At 47.7% G+C, this 16,975-nt stretch overlaps 2 protein-coding genes and 1 pseudogene across 3 annotated transcripts in view; 1 reads left to right on the top strand and 2 right to left on the bottom strand.

Moving 5' to 3' along the window:
- Positions 1-5,433, bottom strand: part of LOC309824946 (large ribosomal subunit protein P1-like) — a 101,185-nt pseudogene extending 95,752 nt beyond the window's left edge. The window contains exons 1-3 of the transcript in view: positions 5,300-5,433; positions 1,687-1,788; positions 1,553-1,577 (exon numbers count right to left, since the gene is read on the bottom strand). The product of the transcript in view is annotated as a large ribosomal subunit protein P1-like (transcript). The remainder of the gene's footprint in view (positions 1-1,552; positions 1,578-1,686; positions 1,789-5,299) is intronic.
- The window catches only part of GPR39 (G protein-coupled receptor 39), a gene marked incomplete at its 5' end in the record, with an annotated part of 226,192 nt that extends 210,322 nt beyond the window's left edge, over positions 1-15,870 (top strand). The window contains one exon of the mRNA XM_082658895.1: positions 15,336-15,870. Within this exon, the coding sequence (XP_082515021.1) occupies positions 15,336-15,844 (509 nt within the window). The 3' untranslated portion in view covers positions 15,845-15,870. The remainder of the gene's footprint in view (positions 1-15,335) is intronic.
- A 441-nt stretch (positions 15,871-16,311) lies between these two features.
- LYPD1 (LY6/PLAUR domain containing 1) overlaps positions 16,312-16,975 on the bottom strand; it is a 49,027-nt gene continuing 48,363 nt past the window's right edge. Inside the window, exon 3 of the mRNA XM_082658896.1 lies at positions 16,312-16,552. Coding sequence (XP_082515022.1) covers positions 16,317-16,552 — 236 coding nt within the window. The 3' untranslated portion in view covers positions 16,312-16,316. The remainder of the gene's footprint in view (positions 16,553-16,975) is intronic.

Genomic DNA, 16,975 nt, shown 5'->3' with positions numbered 1-16,975 from the left:
GTGTGTGTAATATATTTATATGTGTCGGTGCAGTAGGATTCCAGTTTAGTTGGAAATTCAGGATGGGACTTTGGTACATGTTTTGATGGAATTAAATTTCTTTTTCATACATCCAGTGAACAAGTTTTGGCCCTACTGTGCTGTACTCGGCACAAGTTGATGGCTGGGACATGGGCTTTGCTTCTCCACGTTCTTTCAGCCAGACGTGGAAATTCATAGTTACATTGGTGTGTTTCAGCTGTCATGGAAGCAAGGACGAGGTCCGGGAAGATTCCTTTTCTTTGAATGGTCAGGGAGCCCTTCCCAGAGGAGAGAATACTTGAGCAGGTAAATTCCGGGAGGTTCTTAGAATCCGTCTTGGGCAAAGACCTGGTAGGTCCTGGAAATGTGAGTCATTTGGAAAAGCCTGGGGCTCAGGAAGGGAATGGTGGAGGACAGCAGATAGGTGGAGAAGGGCCCCGATGTGATGCTGAGAAGTTAGGCCACTGGAATGTAGCTCAGACATTAACTGGGCACCTTGTTCAAATGCAGATTCTGACTAGCGGTTCTGGGGTAGGGCATGAGGGTCCGGATTTTTAGCATGCTCTCAGGGGGATGCAATGGACCGTACTCTGAGAGCAAGACTGAAAGGCGCTTAGGCATCACTGAGGACTTTACATAAGGGAATAATTATAATCTCTTGAATTTGTAAACCTGGAAATACTAAAAAGTGTAAGTATAGTGTCTAATTTAATTTATACAATATCCTTGTAAAATGTGATTCATAGCCCATAATTTTTTCTTTATTAAACTTTTTTTTTTTTTTTGCGTTACGCGGGCCTCTCACTGTTGTGGCCTCTCCCCTTGCGGAGCACAGGCTCCGGACGCGCAGGCTCAGCGGCCATGGCTCACGGGCCCAGCTGCTCCGCGGCATGTGGGATCCTCCCGGACCGGGGCACGAACCCGCGTCCCCTGCATCGCCAGGCGGACTCTCAACCACTGCGCCACCAGGGAAGCCCCATATCCCATAATTTTTGCAGGAGGATCCTGGAGTACAGGGAAGTCAAATAACCAGGGTTTTGTTACTGGGAAGGGGCTCAGAAACCTGAGACAAGTCCTCATTTTATAAGCACAATCATCTGTCGTCTCTGAGATCCTTCTAGGTCTGAAAGCCCATGTTTCTGTGATTTGACTACGTTGGTCATAGTTACGCTGTTGCCTTAAGACGAAGGTTGGGTGAAAGTCTTCACCCCATGCTGGGACGTCCCATGCTTGCCTCCCTCTCGGCTAAACTCTGGGAGAGGGTGTAGGACTGGATTTCTGGGTTACAGGCATGGAGATGTGTGATGGGGGTGATGTACTTGAATTTGTGAACATCTTGATTAGAAGATCCCGGGTTTTAGGCTTTCTGTCTTCCACTCATTTTCTTTGTAACCTGAACCAAATAGGTTCAGCGTAATGCATGTCACCTTCTTCATCTGTAAAAATAGGGCCAGCAGCACCCACCCACTTACCCCACTATATGGTTAGAGCATCAGATTGGCAGGTCTTCCTACGTGTATTGTGCACCTACCATGTCCCAGATGCTGCGCCAGGCACTGCGGAGGTAGAACAGGACGGACGCAGCCCTGAACCCCATGGAGCTCCCATGGCTGAGAAGACTGGCATGAAAGACACACGTTCCAAGTTAAATATGTCCAAACGTACAGCATGCGGCCAAGAAGCATGGGGTGATGGGAGCTTATAACAGGGGGCTCAGACATGAGGTCTTGGATGGCTTCTTGGAGGAAGTGGTCTTTCAGCAGAGAACTGAACAATGGATAAGAATAAGCAAGGTGAGGAGAAGGAAGCCTGGCTGGATAAGAGCCCCGAGGCAGGAGGGGGAGTTGGCTGGCTCCAGGAAATGAGAAAGGGTGAGGTGTTGGAAGCAGACACAGCACACAGGGTACAGGAAAGCCTGAAGGAATAAGTTAGGGCAGATCCTATAGGACTTGTTAAAGCTTTGGAACTTTATTCTAAGGTTTCAGTTATTCTGAGGTTTCAGTAATAAGCCATTTAAAGGTTTTAACAAGGGGGTGACTGAACTTTTCAACTTAATGAGATGATCCTGGCTTGTTTGGAGAGCGGCTTGGGCAGGAGTGATTTCGAACAAAACCAGTCAGTGAGCTTCTGCTTCATCCAGCCATGAGATAAGGGCAGCCCCATTAGGGATCTTACAGTGGAGGTGGCGAGAAGGGGACAGATGGGGGAGGGAAAAGTGACAGTCTTAGAGATGGATTGGATTTGGGAGTGATGGGGAAGTAGAACAGGATGACTTGCAGGTTTGCAGCTAGAAAAATCTCAGTGAATGGCAGTAGAATTTATTAAAATTGGGAGCAGAGGAGGGAGAGCAGGTTTCAGCTGGTGGTTGGTCATTACTTCAGTTTGGACGTGTCCCAGTATAGGTGCAGATGAGCTACCCAAGACATGACATTGAGTTGGGGGCTGGCTGTAGATGCCTACTGAAGCTGGCAACGTTGATGTGGGACCTGCGTATCCCCAGGTGTGGTATTTCAAGTCAGAGGCATGGAGGTGGTATCCAGAGAGGGTGAGTGAGATGAGTATAGAGCGAGGACAGAGCCCAGAGGTGCTCTGCTGTCACTGAGTCCAAGCTCGTACTACTCACCACATGACAGGCCACTGAATCGAGAGACGAGTTGTCGGGGCAAGGAGTAGTGACTTTATTTGGAAAGCCAAAAGACCAAGAAGATGGTGGACTAGTGTCCCAAAGAACCATCTTGCCTGAGTTAGAATTCAGGCTTCTTTTATACTAAAAGCTGGAGGCATGTGGCTCGTTGTTGCAAACTTCTTGGTGGGGGAATCCTTTGTTCTTGCAGCTGTCTGCCTAGGTCAGGTCAGGATGTTTCTGTAAACTTCCAACAAGACAGATGTTATTCTCTGTCCTGAAACTTTTTATCTTTATATGAATGGAAAAATGTTATACCTTTAAAGGTCAGAGCCTTGAGGATGGGCCATCCTGTCTATTTCAGGCTGTAGGCAACATTCTTAACTTGTAGCAAAAGCAATAGAATACAAAGGTTGAAGTAAAAGAAACACATCCAATATGGAGTCAGATTCGTTCTTCCCTATATTACACTGCCATCAGTCATCAGGTTGGGGAGAGAGCAAGTGAGGTAACAGATGCAGAATAGCTTTAAAAATTAAAGCAGGATGTTATTGTTGGACAGGACTGGCTTTACTAAATATGAATAATAATGCACATCGTTGACAGTTACTGCTGCACTTGGATAGGGGAGATGATACTTAATGTTCCCAAATTTGCGAGACTATTTCCTCAAAGTTCTTTTTGCCCCTCTGAAAAGAAAACCCACCAGGAGGGATTTATTCTTATCAGGTCATGCTGCAGTAATTTCATTTTCAAATCATTAACAGGAAGGCATCCTCATCCGATCATTCTTGATACAAAACCCTATCTTAGAAGCCTGACACCATCTCCTCAACTCTTCTGAGAGCTTTTTGGATTTCGTTTGAGACCCTCAGCTTTAAATAAAACACAGATATAAGCCTGGATTCTTCGTGAACCTCTTTTGATGTCTCTCCCATCAGCTGAATTCATTTTTTTGCCTCCTGTTCTGACATTTGGTTATAGATTGTTCCAGGAATTTCATTGCTAACTTACATGATATGAGCAGATAAAGGGGAGCTGAACTCATTATCTAATTTACTTTGAAGCTAAATTCTAGATGGTATTTATGGGGAGGGGGAAGATCAGCTTACGATGAGTGAGAATAGTCTTCAGTGCCGAAATTAAATGAATTTTCATAGGAAAGTATCCTTCCCCGAACTCTTCCTGTGCATGGGAGTGGGGATGGGGCAGAGGTTACTGCTTTCCATCAAATAAATCCAGTCAAAAGCAGACATTCTGCAGGAGTCAGACTCCTATTCAAAGGCAGTTCGCTTCTTTGAATTCCATCAAGCTTCTGGTACAATAACAGGAAAGTTTATTGTGTTCACTTGACATGAAAAGAGGCCCTTTCAAGGTGATACCTTTCCTTGTCATAGAGTGTGTTAGAGGGGGTTTTTATTTCTTGACAGTTTTTTACCATGACACCTAAAAAGAAGAAATTTGCATCGGAGTACCCTAATTTGAATTTGGGATTCAGAAAGCATTTGATCTTCCATCCTCCCGAAGGACTGTCCAGCTGAGGGCAGGCTGCTGGGGCAGCGCGTTCAACGGCATCGACTCTGGACCAGGCCGCCTGGGTCTAAGTTCTGGCCTTGCCCTCATCAGCTGTGTGAGTTTAGGCAGGTCATTTAACCTATTCATACTTCAACTTTCTTATCTGTGTAATAGCAGTGAAATTCAGCAGGGGCTTTTCGTACGGTTTAAATGAGTGAGTGTACGTTATGGGCATAGAAGAGTGTCTGAAATGCACGCACTGCATTAACTTTAGCTGGTATTACCTCCACCCTGGGCAGCTGATTGGATTGGATAGTAAGTAGTAGGAGTGGCCATTCACTGCCCATTGCTGTGCTCTGTGCTCTGTATACACGTATCTCCTTCAGCTTTTCTTACAATAATTCCTTGAAGTAGATACTACTCTTTCATCCATATCACAGAGACATAAGTCCATGGGCACAAAGCTGGTAATAGCAGGGCTGAGATCCAAACCCAGGTCTGTGTGGCTCCAGGTCCCAGCGGGTTAGTACCATAGCTCAGTCTGCACCTATACTGGGACATGTGCAAACATGCTGTGGGCGCTGGGTGTGGGTGTGGATGTGTGCTGAGAGTGGAGTAGAGGATGGGGTCATTTGGAGAGGAGGCCTTCTTAGCCTTATTAACCAGATAACAGACAGTCATGGGGCCTCCCTGCCCCTTGTCATTCTTCCTGGAGAGGAATTGTGAAAGGGCAGGAAGTTGGGGAGGCATTCAGGGTTCCCATCTTCCTGGAATTTGGAATTTTTCCTTCTTCTTAACAATACTACCTTCTATCAATTTCCTTCTTTATTACAGTCTCCACTCCTTGCTTCTCTAGCTCCTTGAACCCCCAAAACCTATATGTGTGTGTTGAAGGAGGGATAAATGAGTCAGGGCTTCAGGGCAGAGTGGCGAGAGCCCCGTTTCCAGGTGGTGGAAAGAAGTTTGGCCTGGAAGTGAGGAGATCTAAGTCTTGGTCCTCTGTCTGCTACTGACTAGCAGGAAAACCCTAGTAAAGTCAACAGAATTTTTCTGAGCCTTATCTGTGAGTTGAGGGTTGGAAGGTATCTGACATCTCGTGGTTTTGGTCAGCCTTCTGGATTTCTGACCTCTGGGAGCTACCTTGGTGGCAGTGAGAATGTTGGTGGTAAGGTGGTGGTGGTGGTAATGGTGGTGGAAGGGGAGATGGAGCTGGTGATGATGGTATACACGGTGCCAGAGATGGTAATGGTGGCGCAGGTGGAGGTCATGGTCATGGCGGTGGAGATGGGAGACGATCAGAGAGGTGCTGATAGTCACAACTAACAATAAGCCCTTATCTGGTACCAGGCACTGTACTTAGCACTTTATGTCCATTATCTCATCTAATCATCCCAGCAGCTGTTGTAATCTCCGCTTCTGTATAGAGGAAGTTCGAGCTTTAGAGATAAAGTCTGAGCATCCCATGGTGGGCAGAGTTGCCTAGGTCAGGGGGAGACAAAGGTGCTGGTGCTAGGATATATGTCATTGGAAAATGTATGATAGGCATAGAGTGGGAGGGGTGTTAATCTGGGAAGTTAAACATCTTCATGTTCTGCTCTCCCCAAACCCTCTCGCTCTACAACCAAGTTGTTCCCAGGTGCATTTAGGGTCATAACTGCAGGAGTTCATTCTCCTGAGGCCACATAGTGTATAACAGAGAAATAGTCTCCCGCCACCTTTACCGGTTGCTCTTCATTTCTCTATGAGTTTCGCCCTTTGGTTCAGACCCCAACCCTTAGGCTTTGGGTTTGGGGGCTGCAGCTCTCTGATAAAGACTTGTAGCATCTTCATGGGGGACCGTGATTTAGGGGGTCCCTGAAGTGAGTATTTGGGGGCAAGTGAATGTCCTCCAACATGTGTCTTTTCTAGATCCTATTTCACCTGTTGATCCTCATCTGCACTCTGTACCCCATGAGGCCATCTTGGAGAGAAACAGGAGAAGAAACAGGTTTATAGCTCAGAGAATACAGGGCTGGGATAGTAGTGCATGGTCTGGGAGACTAAGGCTGCTGGCGTCTGAAGGCATCTGTCAGAACCAAACCTCCGCACCCCTGTCTGGACCTCCTTCTTGGACCTGGGGGTTCTGGCCTTGCTTGAATGAAAGGTGATTCCTTCTTTCAAGTCCCACTCTCTCCTCCTCTTTTCCTCAGGATGGGGATTGTAATGATCTAGGCACTGGGTCTGGTGTCAGTAGGCTCAGTGTACTGACCCCTCTGGAGGGGGAAGCTGGCCTTCAAATGGATCCTATATACATGAGGTGAATGCAAGTGAAATGCTCTCCGGATATCCAGCCCCTCACCTGACCTCCAACACCCCTTCTCCCTCCTGCACATGTTTATTGAGCAATTACTATGTAAAGATGGTCTGTGACATGCTGAGGATATGACAGTGAAGATGGAACCTCCTGACCTCATGGAGTTTATGGTCTAGTTTACACTACAGTGTTATAATGACAGGGGCAGGAGGTAAAGGTGCTGGTGATCTCATAGAAGGGAACCTGGTAGAGCCTCGTGGAGACAAGGAAGGCTTCCTAGAGGCAGTGACACTTTGCGGACACTTGTAGAATAAGAGCTGGACCAAGCACGGCAGTGGCGTGAGAGGAGGAGAGAGGAAGGGACAGAGAAGGAGTAGTGGAGGACGAAGAAGATGTGGTTCAGGCAGAGTGGTCAGCATGTGCGGGGGCCTGGAGACCGGAAAGAACAGATGGGACGGCTGCTTGCCCCACCCGGGCCTGGCCTGCCTCAGTCACAAGCACCCAATGGTGGTTCTCCCAGGGTCCCGGTACCACGACACAGAGGGGCCTCGAGCAGGAACTGGGACCCACAGGCGCGCTGGCGCCTCTCCGCGCTCCTGAAATGCCCGTGTTGCCTCTGCTGCGTGGGCTTGTCTGAGCCCCGCTTCATCCGAGAGCTGCTTGGTTTCGCCGGGCTCTGGGGGGAGCTCGTGACCAGTGCGAAACACCGTAAGACTGGGAGGCCCTGTATTTGGACTCCTGGGCTGTGTGAATTTGGGCACCTCTTCCCGCTTCTCTGAGGCTTCTGCTGGCCCACCGGTAGACTCATCTGTGAGGTTTTCTTTTCAGTGCTTGCATTCTGGGGTTTTAATTCTCTACCATTTGCAGGGAGCTAAATTCTCTTAGAAACTGCAGCCTTTCAGCCGTGAAGCAGTGTTTATAAGTAGCACCGCCATCACCAGGGGTGGCGTGAGTCGATCCCTGGAGAGGATGGCCCCGTCATCACACGGTCTGTCGCTTCCCCCGCAGGCTTGGAGGGCACCATAGTCCCCGTGACCACCACCCGCACCTGGGCTGTGCGTTACTAGGGAAGAAGAATTCCGCTTCACTTGTCTGCTGAGAAATAGCTACAGGCTTTTGTAGCTACCCCAGACACAGGGATGTCACTATCAGCTGATTCAGAACAGACTGCATAGAAAGCCACACAGCTACATACGGTTGAGAGCCACATAGAAAAATATTTATTTAACAGTTTTCAGTGGATCATTGACCATGCATTCATAAAGGAAAAGGAACAGAGGCACTAAACCACAATGATGACCCTAAATGCTTTGAGTGCAAGGGGGTGTCCTACAGCTTCCAGACAGGAGGGCTTGTTTTAGAAATACATATATTGTTGTACTGATTTATAATTTTTCTTCTTGTACTGAAGTTTATAGAGCAGAAAGGGATGGATGAGATGCTCAGCAAATTGCAGGCCATCTGGAATCTGGGTCTCTGGTGGCTGGAGCCACACTGGGGGGACCCTCCTTTCCTGGGCTCTGTCAAATAGCTGGGGCAGGGATGGGACATCAAACCATCTGTCCTCATGGACAGAAGCAGCCATCGGTGGCCTTTACATCATTTTAAAGCTGTGACCTGCACCCTTCTCTGAAAACCAAATCCCAACAGCTCTTCACCTTCTCCTAAAGAATATTTCTCAATAGGAAAGAGAACAAGGTGGCAGATCAGAGTTTTAAATGAAGGGCTCTAAGCTGATGGGGTCGTGGAAAAAGTGACCACAAGGCGTCCAGGCAAGCCCTGGCAGGGTCAGAGGACATGGAGTGGCTCTCAGCCGGGGGGGGGGAGAAGGGGGAGAATGTCCAGTGCACAGCCATCACCTGTGTTCCTCAGAACCCATCTGTGCTGCTTCCAAAGCCCCTTACTTTCCACTGGCAAACTTAGCAATGAGTGGTGGCCATCCTTCCAGAAAGCCACCTGTTAGCCATTAAGGAACGTGCCTGCGGCTGATTGATCCAGCCACGGTCTCAAAGCCATCCAGGAAGAAAAAGGGAAGCGGTGCGTGCTGGCAACATAAGCAAGACTGGACGTGGCTTGGTGATGGTGACCTTGGGAAAACATGGAGGGGAGAAAGGGGGAAAGAAACAGTGCAGAGAAAGGAGAGGCGCCATTGCTTTCCTTACTGGAGAAACATGTAAAGAAAGAGGGGGGGAAAGAGAGGAGAGGGGAGCAGGGAGAGGAAAGGGGAAGGAAGGGGAGACAGGGAGAAGAGAGGTAGGGCTGCCCTCGGGAAGGAGAGGAGCCAGTAGGAGTAGTTTCACAGTTACTGTCAGAGCCGTAGTACACTCGTTCGAATGGGATGCTTCAAAGGCAAGCCCGTGACGGCGTGGTGTGGTGATGAGGCCACACCAATGCCCACTGATCCAGGCTCCACCTCCATCTGTGCTTCTCTTAGACCAGCGGTTCTCAAATTTGAGTAACAGCACCAACCAGTGGCCTTGTTAACCCCAGGGGTCCCACCCGCAAGTCTCTGATTCAGCGGGTCTGGGTTGTGCATTTCTCACGAGTTCCCAGGTAGTACTACTGATGCTGCTGTTCCGGGAACCCCCGCTTTGAGAACCGCTGTCTTGTCTTAGAGGTGAGAGACTGAACCAAGGTTTGCGCTGATTTGGGCTCCTTGGGTCGAAGTCAGCGAGTGAGTCAGTGTCTCAGCTGGCTGGCAAGAGCAGACTGGCAAACACGACGACAGAACTCAAGAAAGCGCTAAAACCTTTGCTCGGATGTATTTGCCTCTTCCTGGCCCCTCCATTCGACCAACCATATGTTTACTTTCCACCGGCAACTGTGATTCTAAACGTCGGTTGACAAGCAGGTGTTCTGCGCACTGCTCTATGCAAGTTAATTTATTGCCAACAAACAGATGCAGTGCTCTCTCGCTGACTTCCATTCCCACCTGCTCCACCCAGCTCTTTGTTCTGGCCACACTGAGCCTTGCCGCTCTCAGAAAGGAGTGGCCCTTGCATTCCTCCATCCCCTGTTCGTGCTGTGTCTCGGCCTGACTGCCATTTTCCAGGTAAACCAACTCTTACTCTCCTTTAATTATTTTAAAGATTTTTTCTTTGGATGTGGACCATTTTTAAAGTCTTTATTGAATTTGTTACAACATTGCTGCTGTTCTGTTTCGGTTTTTTGGCTCCGAGGCATGTGGGGGATCTTAGCTCCCCGACCAGGGATCGAACCCGCACCCACTGCATTAGAAGGCGAAGTCTTAACCACTGGACCGCCAGGGAAGTCTCCCTCCTTTAATTTTCTGAGTGTTCCCACCTGTGGGAAGGTCAGCCAGCCCTGCACAGTGCTGCCGTAATGTTGTCCAGATTGCCGTCGTGGCCCTTTGCAAAACGTCACCAGGCTGTGGCTGCCTCACCTTTCTCAGCGTTTTATCGTCAGTGCCTTGGACAGGGGCTCTGACTCCTGCTCACCGCGGTTGGGGTTAGAGAGAAATTGGAATATTGGGGCAGGAAGAGACGGACAGCTCTGCTAATCACTGAAATTCTAAATCGAGGCTTCAGTGATTCAGTGAAACGGGGCTCTAACAGGTGGAAAAGTAAATCTTGGTGATTTCTTTAAAAGCAAACAAAATAACTTCACTTGAGGAAGGATCAAATATCCAGATCTTTCCTCCTTAGGACGAGCTAGATATTCTTTTGTAGCAGGTGCTTACGTAAGGCAGATGGATGGGCAGATGGATGGACCGATAGACAGATGCAGATAGGTGGATGGATGGATGGACAGATCGGGTGGATAAATGGTGTCCTTAAGGCTTGCTCGTCAGGTCATGACCTGGAATCATATTTCGTTTTGCAAACATTCTTCAGCTCCTTTGGGAGAACTTCAGCTTCCTCTGGGGGGAATATGTGTGCTCCAGAGCTTTGTCACGTGCCTGTTCTTGAGGGACCTGCTTCTAAAACGGAATCCTGGTTCTAAATCGAGCTGTTGTGCTGACTTTGGCTGGGGTCTGAGGTGGACCTGCCTCTCATTGAATTCCATGCTGTGAACGGTTAGCACTTGAGCCAAAAAGTGAAAGACAAAGCCATCCCACTACATTTAAAAATAATTTTTGGTCCATTTCGGGTGGAATCCAGTGTTCTGAGCAGCGGTCCTGCCACCGTGACCTGTGAGATTTTGAGCAAATCACTTAGCCTCAGTTCTGTCACTTGTAGGACAAGGGCGTTCTCTTCCTGCTGTCCCGTCTTCTGACGACTGTGAGTCATTTCTGGGGGACTCACAAATAGTTACCTTCGCTTTAAAGATTGGAGGGGAGAAAACGGAGCACACGGTGTCGGATGTGTGATGCCGCCACATCCCAGGCGGCATAGCTTAATGCCCTTCTGAAGACTCAACCAAGCAGGCTGACTTGAACGCTGTTGAAATATCGGGCTTCAGCGCAGGACGCTGTTGGACGTCTGCATTACTTCTGTTTTTTAAACAGTACTCTGCTGAGAATAAATGTGTCACCGCCTAATGGGCTCTTGTCATTTTAGTGCAGTGATCGAGGAGGAAAAATGGAAGTACTTTATGTGGGAAAACAGGCAAGACGGGAAGGTATTTCTTAACGCAGAGTGCACGGCTGTCGGCAGTACGATACAGATCTAGCCACAGTTTCACTTGAAACAGTTTACGTGCTTTACTCAGTGACTGAGTTCAGTTCACTGATCTCCACTCAAGTTCACACTGAAGTCATTTACCTGCGGGCTACAGATTACACCACACAGACCGAAGCATTCTAGATTTTTCCAAATGTAATATACAAGTGCAAATGGATTGCAGTCCAACGTAACTTTAGTCAAACCTTTAATATGCTATTAAGGCGTGAGTAAAACTTTAAAGCTTTGTCTCGGCTACAGAGTAGCTGGGACTGGAGCTGAACCAGTTGTGAACGGTCAGAATAAAAAGCCACTGTTGGACATGGTGTTTATTCTCAGCAATGTGTCACCTAAAATAATGAACTTTGTTTTCAAACGTAGAAAGGAGCAATTCACTTGTTATTATAAAATGACCATTTTATAAGGGGGCTAGTTTGACTTCTGACACCACCAAGGCTCACCTCTGTTACACTGTCCATTGACTGTACCTGGGTGCCCAGTGCTCCATTTTCCCCATCTCCAGTTGAGAGGGGGAAGTATATTCTAGCAGCCCTGGCAGGTATGCAGCACAATCTGTGTTATTGCAGAATGACTAGCTAGGCAAGGCTTAGAATGAGGGATGCAAAATAAAATTGTGTGTTTTCACAATTATTTATGCTTTAAATAATTTGTAGTCCCTTATAGGGAAGGCTTTCTGTGAAAAGACTGGATCGACTTGGTCTACGCTATAGCGGAGAATGTGTATTCAGAAATACGATCCAGATTCAACCTTGGTTGCATCGTCAGAATCTTAGGAGGATAAATACAGGCTAGATGGGAGATTCTGTGAGGGTTTCTTTGGTTTGGCAGGACTCTGTGGGGTGTGTGGCTGGGAAGTGGGAAATGGGAGGAGAAGGAAAGTGGGAGCCTTGCTGCCTTGGGGAGCGTCTATGAAGGGTTACTTTAACCTGTGGCGTAGCCACTAGCCAGAGGGGGCTGGTCCCAACTGAAATGTGCTGTAAGCGTAAAAGCCACACTGGGTTTCAAAGACTTAGTAAGACATGTAAGAAAATGTAAAACATCGCATGAATAGTTTGATTCGTTGCACGTTGAAACCGTGTGTGAAATGATGGTATCTGGGGCATATTGGATTAAAATCATTAAAATTGATTTCACCTCTTACTTTTTGAATGGGGTTGAGATTTTTAAATTACATATGTGGCTTGTATTTCTGGTGGGCAGTGCTGTTTGTTTAATACCTATTATGTATGGTGGGATGATGGCTCATGTTTACTTTGTTTTATTTTTCAAATTGACAATGTGAGAGACAATATTGTCTTGGAGAAAAAAATATATATATAGCTTGTGGATTTTGGAGTCCAGCAAGCATGTGTCTTGGCTATAGCTAGCCCTTGGGTAACTAACCTCTGAGCCTCAACTTCCTCAGCTAGAAAATTAAGATAACAGTTTGGATCCGATAATAACAGTTTTGATCTCAGCAGGTTGTTGTGAGCAATGCATGGGAAACTAGCAGAGAGCACTTATCACTGAACTAACATAGGGAAAACGCAATAAGCAATCGGCGTGGTGCTTTCTTACATCTCAGGACCTGTCCAGTGCCTCATCTTTTAATCCCTGACCATTTCAACTCAGTTCCTTGTTTCGCTTCTTCCCCAAATTTGTATTTTCTTTCATGTCTGTTTACTTCTCCACCCAGAATGCTAACCTTTCCCTTCTTTTTCTCATCACTGAAAAAATCTCTCGTCTGGTTCCGCATCTTCTTATTTACTTCAACTGTTCAGAGCAAGAATTCTATCCCGGCTAAAACTATACATCAGCCACAATCCTTCATCTGCCCGTGTCTGGACCGGGGATGCTGGGTCTTGCCTTTTATGGAACTCTGCTTCCTTTTGATGGGATGGTCAATCAAAGAACGATCGACTCCAGGCAGAGGGGGTGTAGGTAATGGGAGAATAAGGGTCATGTAAACAAGAGATCAAAAGAACAGGACAGGGGAAGAAAAATCGTGTAACTAACTTCTCTTTTGCCCCACACTGCTGCCTTTTCTTTCTGTTGGCTTCAGAAGCTGTGCTATGTTCAACCAGGGTAAGTACAAGGTGGTTCTCGTTGCCTTTCTAGATTCTTGAAATCTAGAAACCTGCAAGCACAACCTCCCACAGTGAGCATGGCACACAGCCAAAACCCTGTGCTCCGTTTCCACATTCTAAGAAATAAGTCCTTAGATGAAGATGGTTGGTACTTGTTCTCTGAAATTCAGTGGCAAGGAAGGGAAAAAGATAGAAAACTTTGTGACGATATGTTGTTTCGCGAGGTGAGTTACCTGAGTCCTTCACAATTAACAAGATGAACCTTTCAGCCAGAGCTACATGAGATAAGAAACAAGGAGAAATAACTTCAGAACACACTTGGAATAGCAGGGGTGGCTGGACACTGGACACACCCGTGCCTCTTAGAGTCCCCGATTTTCCTATGCAGGTTTCTTTTTTTTTTTTTGGTAATCAATCAATCAGAACAACGTTGATTTTTGTTCCCATCTAGCAGCTGGAACTAGGTGCCTCAGCCTGTACTCTTAAGGTGATTTTTTTTTTTGCCTTTCATCAGATCAATATGTTACTTTGCCTGTTTTATTTTTAGATTTACTGAGTGTAGCAAAGGAAAGAAATAAGCAAATTGGTTTGTATTTCAAGTGTGGGCTGAGGTTTGACCCCATAAACCTGTCAAACCTGTTTGGAAATTTAACAGGGAGAGCAGGTTTCACGGGTCATCTTTGCTGACAGCTGGGATTTTTGGAGGATTGGTTGTTGGGAGAACTGCGTGATTTCAGTGCCAGAGAACATAACTAGGGCCCCTCTGCCACCCCAGGCAAGGGGGGATGCTTAGGCGAGGGTGTGCGGGTGGGCCAACCCTGGATGGATAAACATGGCTGTTTTTCCTGGAGCATTTATTAATCAAATATTTACCATTGATCAGAGGCAAGAAGGGGTCGTTGCCAACAATCAATCACTTACCTGTGGCTTCCTAGAGAATCAGAGGGTTTGAAAATGTGCATGAATTTTTCTTCTTATTATGTAAATTTAGGAGAGGGAGGAAGAATTTTTGAAAATCCAAAACACAGCTCTAAGCTCTAAGCTATCAGCTCTCCACCTAGAAACTTACATTCTGGTGTCTTGGGTCCCCAAGAGAAGACAGCAAAGGCTCTGCAGATGCCTGCTTTTCCTTTTCTTATTTACTTTTTTGGTCACTGTGGATAAATACTCATGACATTAGTGATATCAGTTGTCTATGGTGTACATAGCATCTTTCTTTTTCTCTGTCAGAGGTTGTAGAAAGAGCAATGATTGCATGATTCAGAATGCAAGTATGTGGGCGTTCAGGCATCTGTCCGTGCAGTCAACTTTTGATCCTCTGGGGGACCACTAAGTTTTGATCCTCTGGGGGACCACTAAGGGGTGTCTTTCTAGAGCCTGATCTTTTCGGGGCTGCTGACGGTACAGCTTAGTGACACAAAGGCAGCGAGCTAGTGAGTTACTCGCTGAACTCCAAGTTTTATATTTTCCATGGTTTTTGGATAATTATCTTTTTTCCCCCATGAGGCTCACATATATGACACATCTAAAAACACCTGTAAAGAAACAGAAGTGCTGCTGCAGATGCAGCGTTGTAATTACAGGTGTGCACACCTACTAAATACACGTCCAAAACACACGCTCAGTGACAGGCTACTCCTGACTTTGCCTCCCCTGAAATTGAATGCAAAATTAGTGTCGCTAAATATCCTTCTTTGTTACCGAAGGGCTGCCACTGCCCTCTGTCTTGAAAATAACCATTGGGTTGCCTCTAGACAAACACTCTTTAAAGTACAAATATTGTTTCATCTGATGTGGCTATACTGTATCCATCTATCCCTTAAAGGCCAAAACCAGACTTATGGACTACATCAAATGCTTTCTGGATACACAAACAACAAAAACATTTTTTTAAATTAACAGGCATCAACAGGTATAAATAAATTGTCTATAGCATTTAATGGTCTTTAACACAGTCAACGCCCCTGGCCTTGAAACAGTGTTAAATTCTTTTTTTTTTTTTTTTGCTAGTGGCAAAAAAAGCCATCAATCAAGCCCAACTTGAAAATTGGGCACCATTTCCTGGCCAGTAAGCACAGAACTGAGGGGCTCAATATCTTATGGGTATCTTTTTGTTGCTGGGCTTATGACTTTTTTCTTTTTCTCTCTGTCTCTCCCCTCTCCCACCTGCTCAGGGCTGATCGTTGTGACGTTGGCCGTCTGCTGGATGCCCAACCAGGTTCGGAGGATCATGGCTGCGGCCAGACCCAAGCACGACTGGACCAAGTCCTACTTCCAGGCGTACATGATCCTTCTTCCCTTCTCGGACACCTTCTTTTACCTGAGCTCGGTCGTCAACCCGCTGTTGTACAACGTGTCCTCGCAGCAGTTCCGCAGCGTGTTCGGGCAGGTGCTGCGCTGCCGGCTGACGCTGCCACATGCCAACCAGGAGAAGCGCCTGCGCGCCCACGTGGCCTCCGCCGCGGATGGTGCCCGCTCCGCGCGCCGCCCGCTCATCTTCCTGGCTTCCCAGCCCAGTTCCTCTGCAAGGAGAACTAACAAGGTTTTCCTAAGCACTTTTCAGAGCGAGGCCAAGCCCGAACCTAAGCCTCAGCAGCTGAGTCGCGAGTCACCGGATCCCAGCTCGGAGGTGAAACCTGCCAACCCTGCCACCGAAAATGGCTTCCAGGAGCATGAAGTGTGACTGTCTGTCAAGGAAGGAAGGGAAGCTGGAGCGCCCACGGGCCCTCCCCACACGAAAGCGACCGTTACCTGCATGCAGCGGTGCCAAAACAAACTGTGCGCCCATCATCAGGGACGGGGTGGAAGACGGGCCTGGGAAGAAAGCAGATGGCCGCTTACAAGTGTCACTTGAGGGCGAATGCTGCCGCCAACCGGGCCTCAACGCTGAGAGTTGGCCCATCTGTATCCATTCCTCCTCCTTCCTTCCATTAAGGACACACTGAAAATTCAGTCAAACTGAATGCGTCCGGAGCTCACAAAGTTTTGTTTTTACACTGAGCTCTTCCATTGTTTGTTTGCCAAGGAACTGAAAGAAAGAGAACACGGATTCCTCTCGCCACCCAGCATCAAAGGACACCCAGACAAATCTCAGGGGGCTGGGGGAAGGTGGGCCCAAAGAACGATGCAGGAGGGGGCTGGTATCTCCTTCAGCTTCAGCAGTGTGCCAAGAAAAGGCCTAATTGGAGGAGCACGAGGGTGCCGGGGAGCCCCGGCCGAAGGGCTGGGGCAGAACTGCTCCTTTTCTTGGGCCGGGGCCCGTTGCAAAGAGGGGTGTTGCAGCAGCTGATGCACACGGAATTCACTTTCCCTGGGGAGCAGAAGGATTGGTACCCAGCCGAGGCGATGAGGCAGGCGGCCGAGGATGCGCACGACTTGCGGTACATGATTCCTGCAACAGACCCAAAGGAGCCAGATTTAGCAGCCTGCACTGGCCAGAAGACGGCAACCCTGAGCCCACATCCCCACGGAGAGCACTTTTCTGCCTTCTCCTACAGCCCAGAAACCTGGTGTGGCCGGGGCACTGCTCCAGGGTGTTTCGTTGAGCCCCCCCCCCCCAAAATACGGGACAGGTGCAGTGAAGGCGGCGGGCATCATTTCCCTTGCTTCTGAGATGCCAGTACCAGTGAATAAAGAGCTCTTACAATCAAAGTTCATTTTTCTTTAAACTGTGTACTAGACAGAACTTCTTTTTATTTACCTTTTTGGTTCACACTGTCTCATGCCAGAGAGGATGACAGGCTGCACTTCAAGATCTTATCTCTGTTTGTTAGTACTTTATAAGCGACCACGGAGAGATGGCTCTCAACTATGT

Source organism: Grampus griseus (assembly GCF_964374135.1).
Source record: "Grampus griseus genome assembly, chromosome: 7".
NCBI classification, from domain to species: domain Eukaryota; kingdom Metazoa; phylum Chordata; class Mammalia; order Artiodactyla; family Delphinidae; genus Grampus; species Grampus griseus.
Note: the sequence above shows the minus strand (reverse complement) of the source record. Positions and strands in the feature narration are given on the sequence as shown.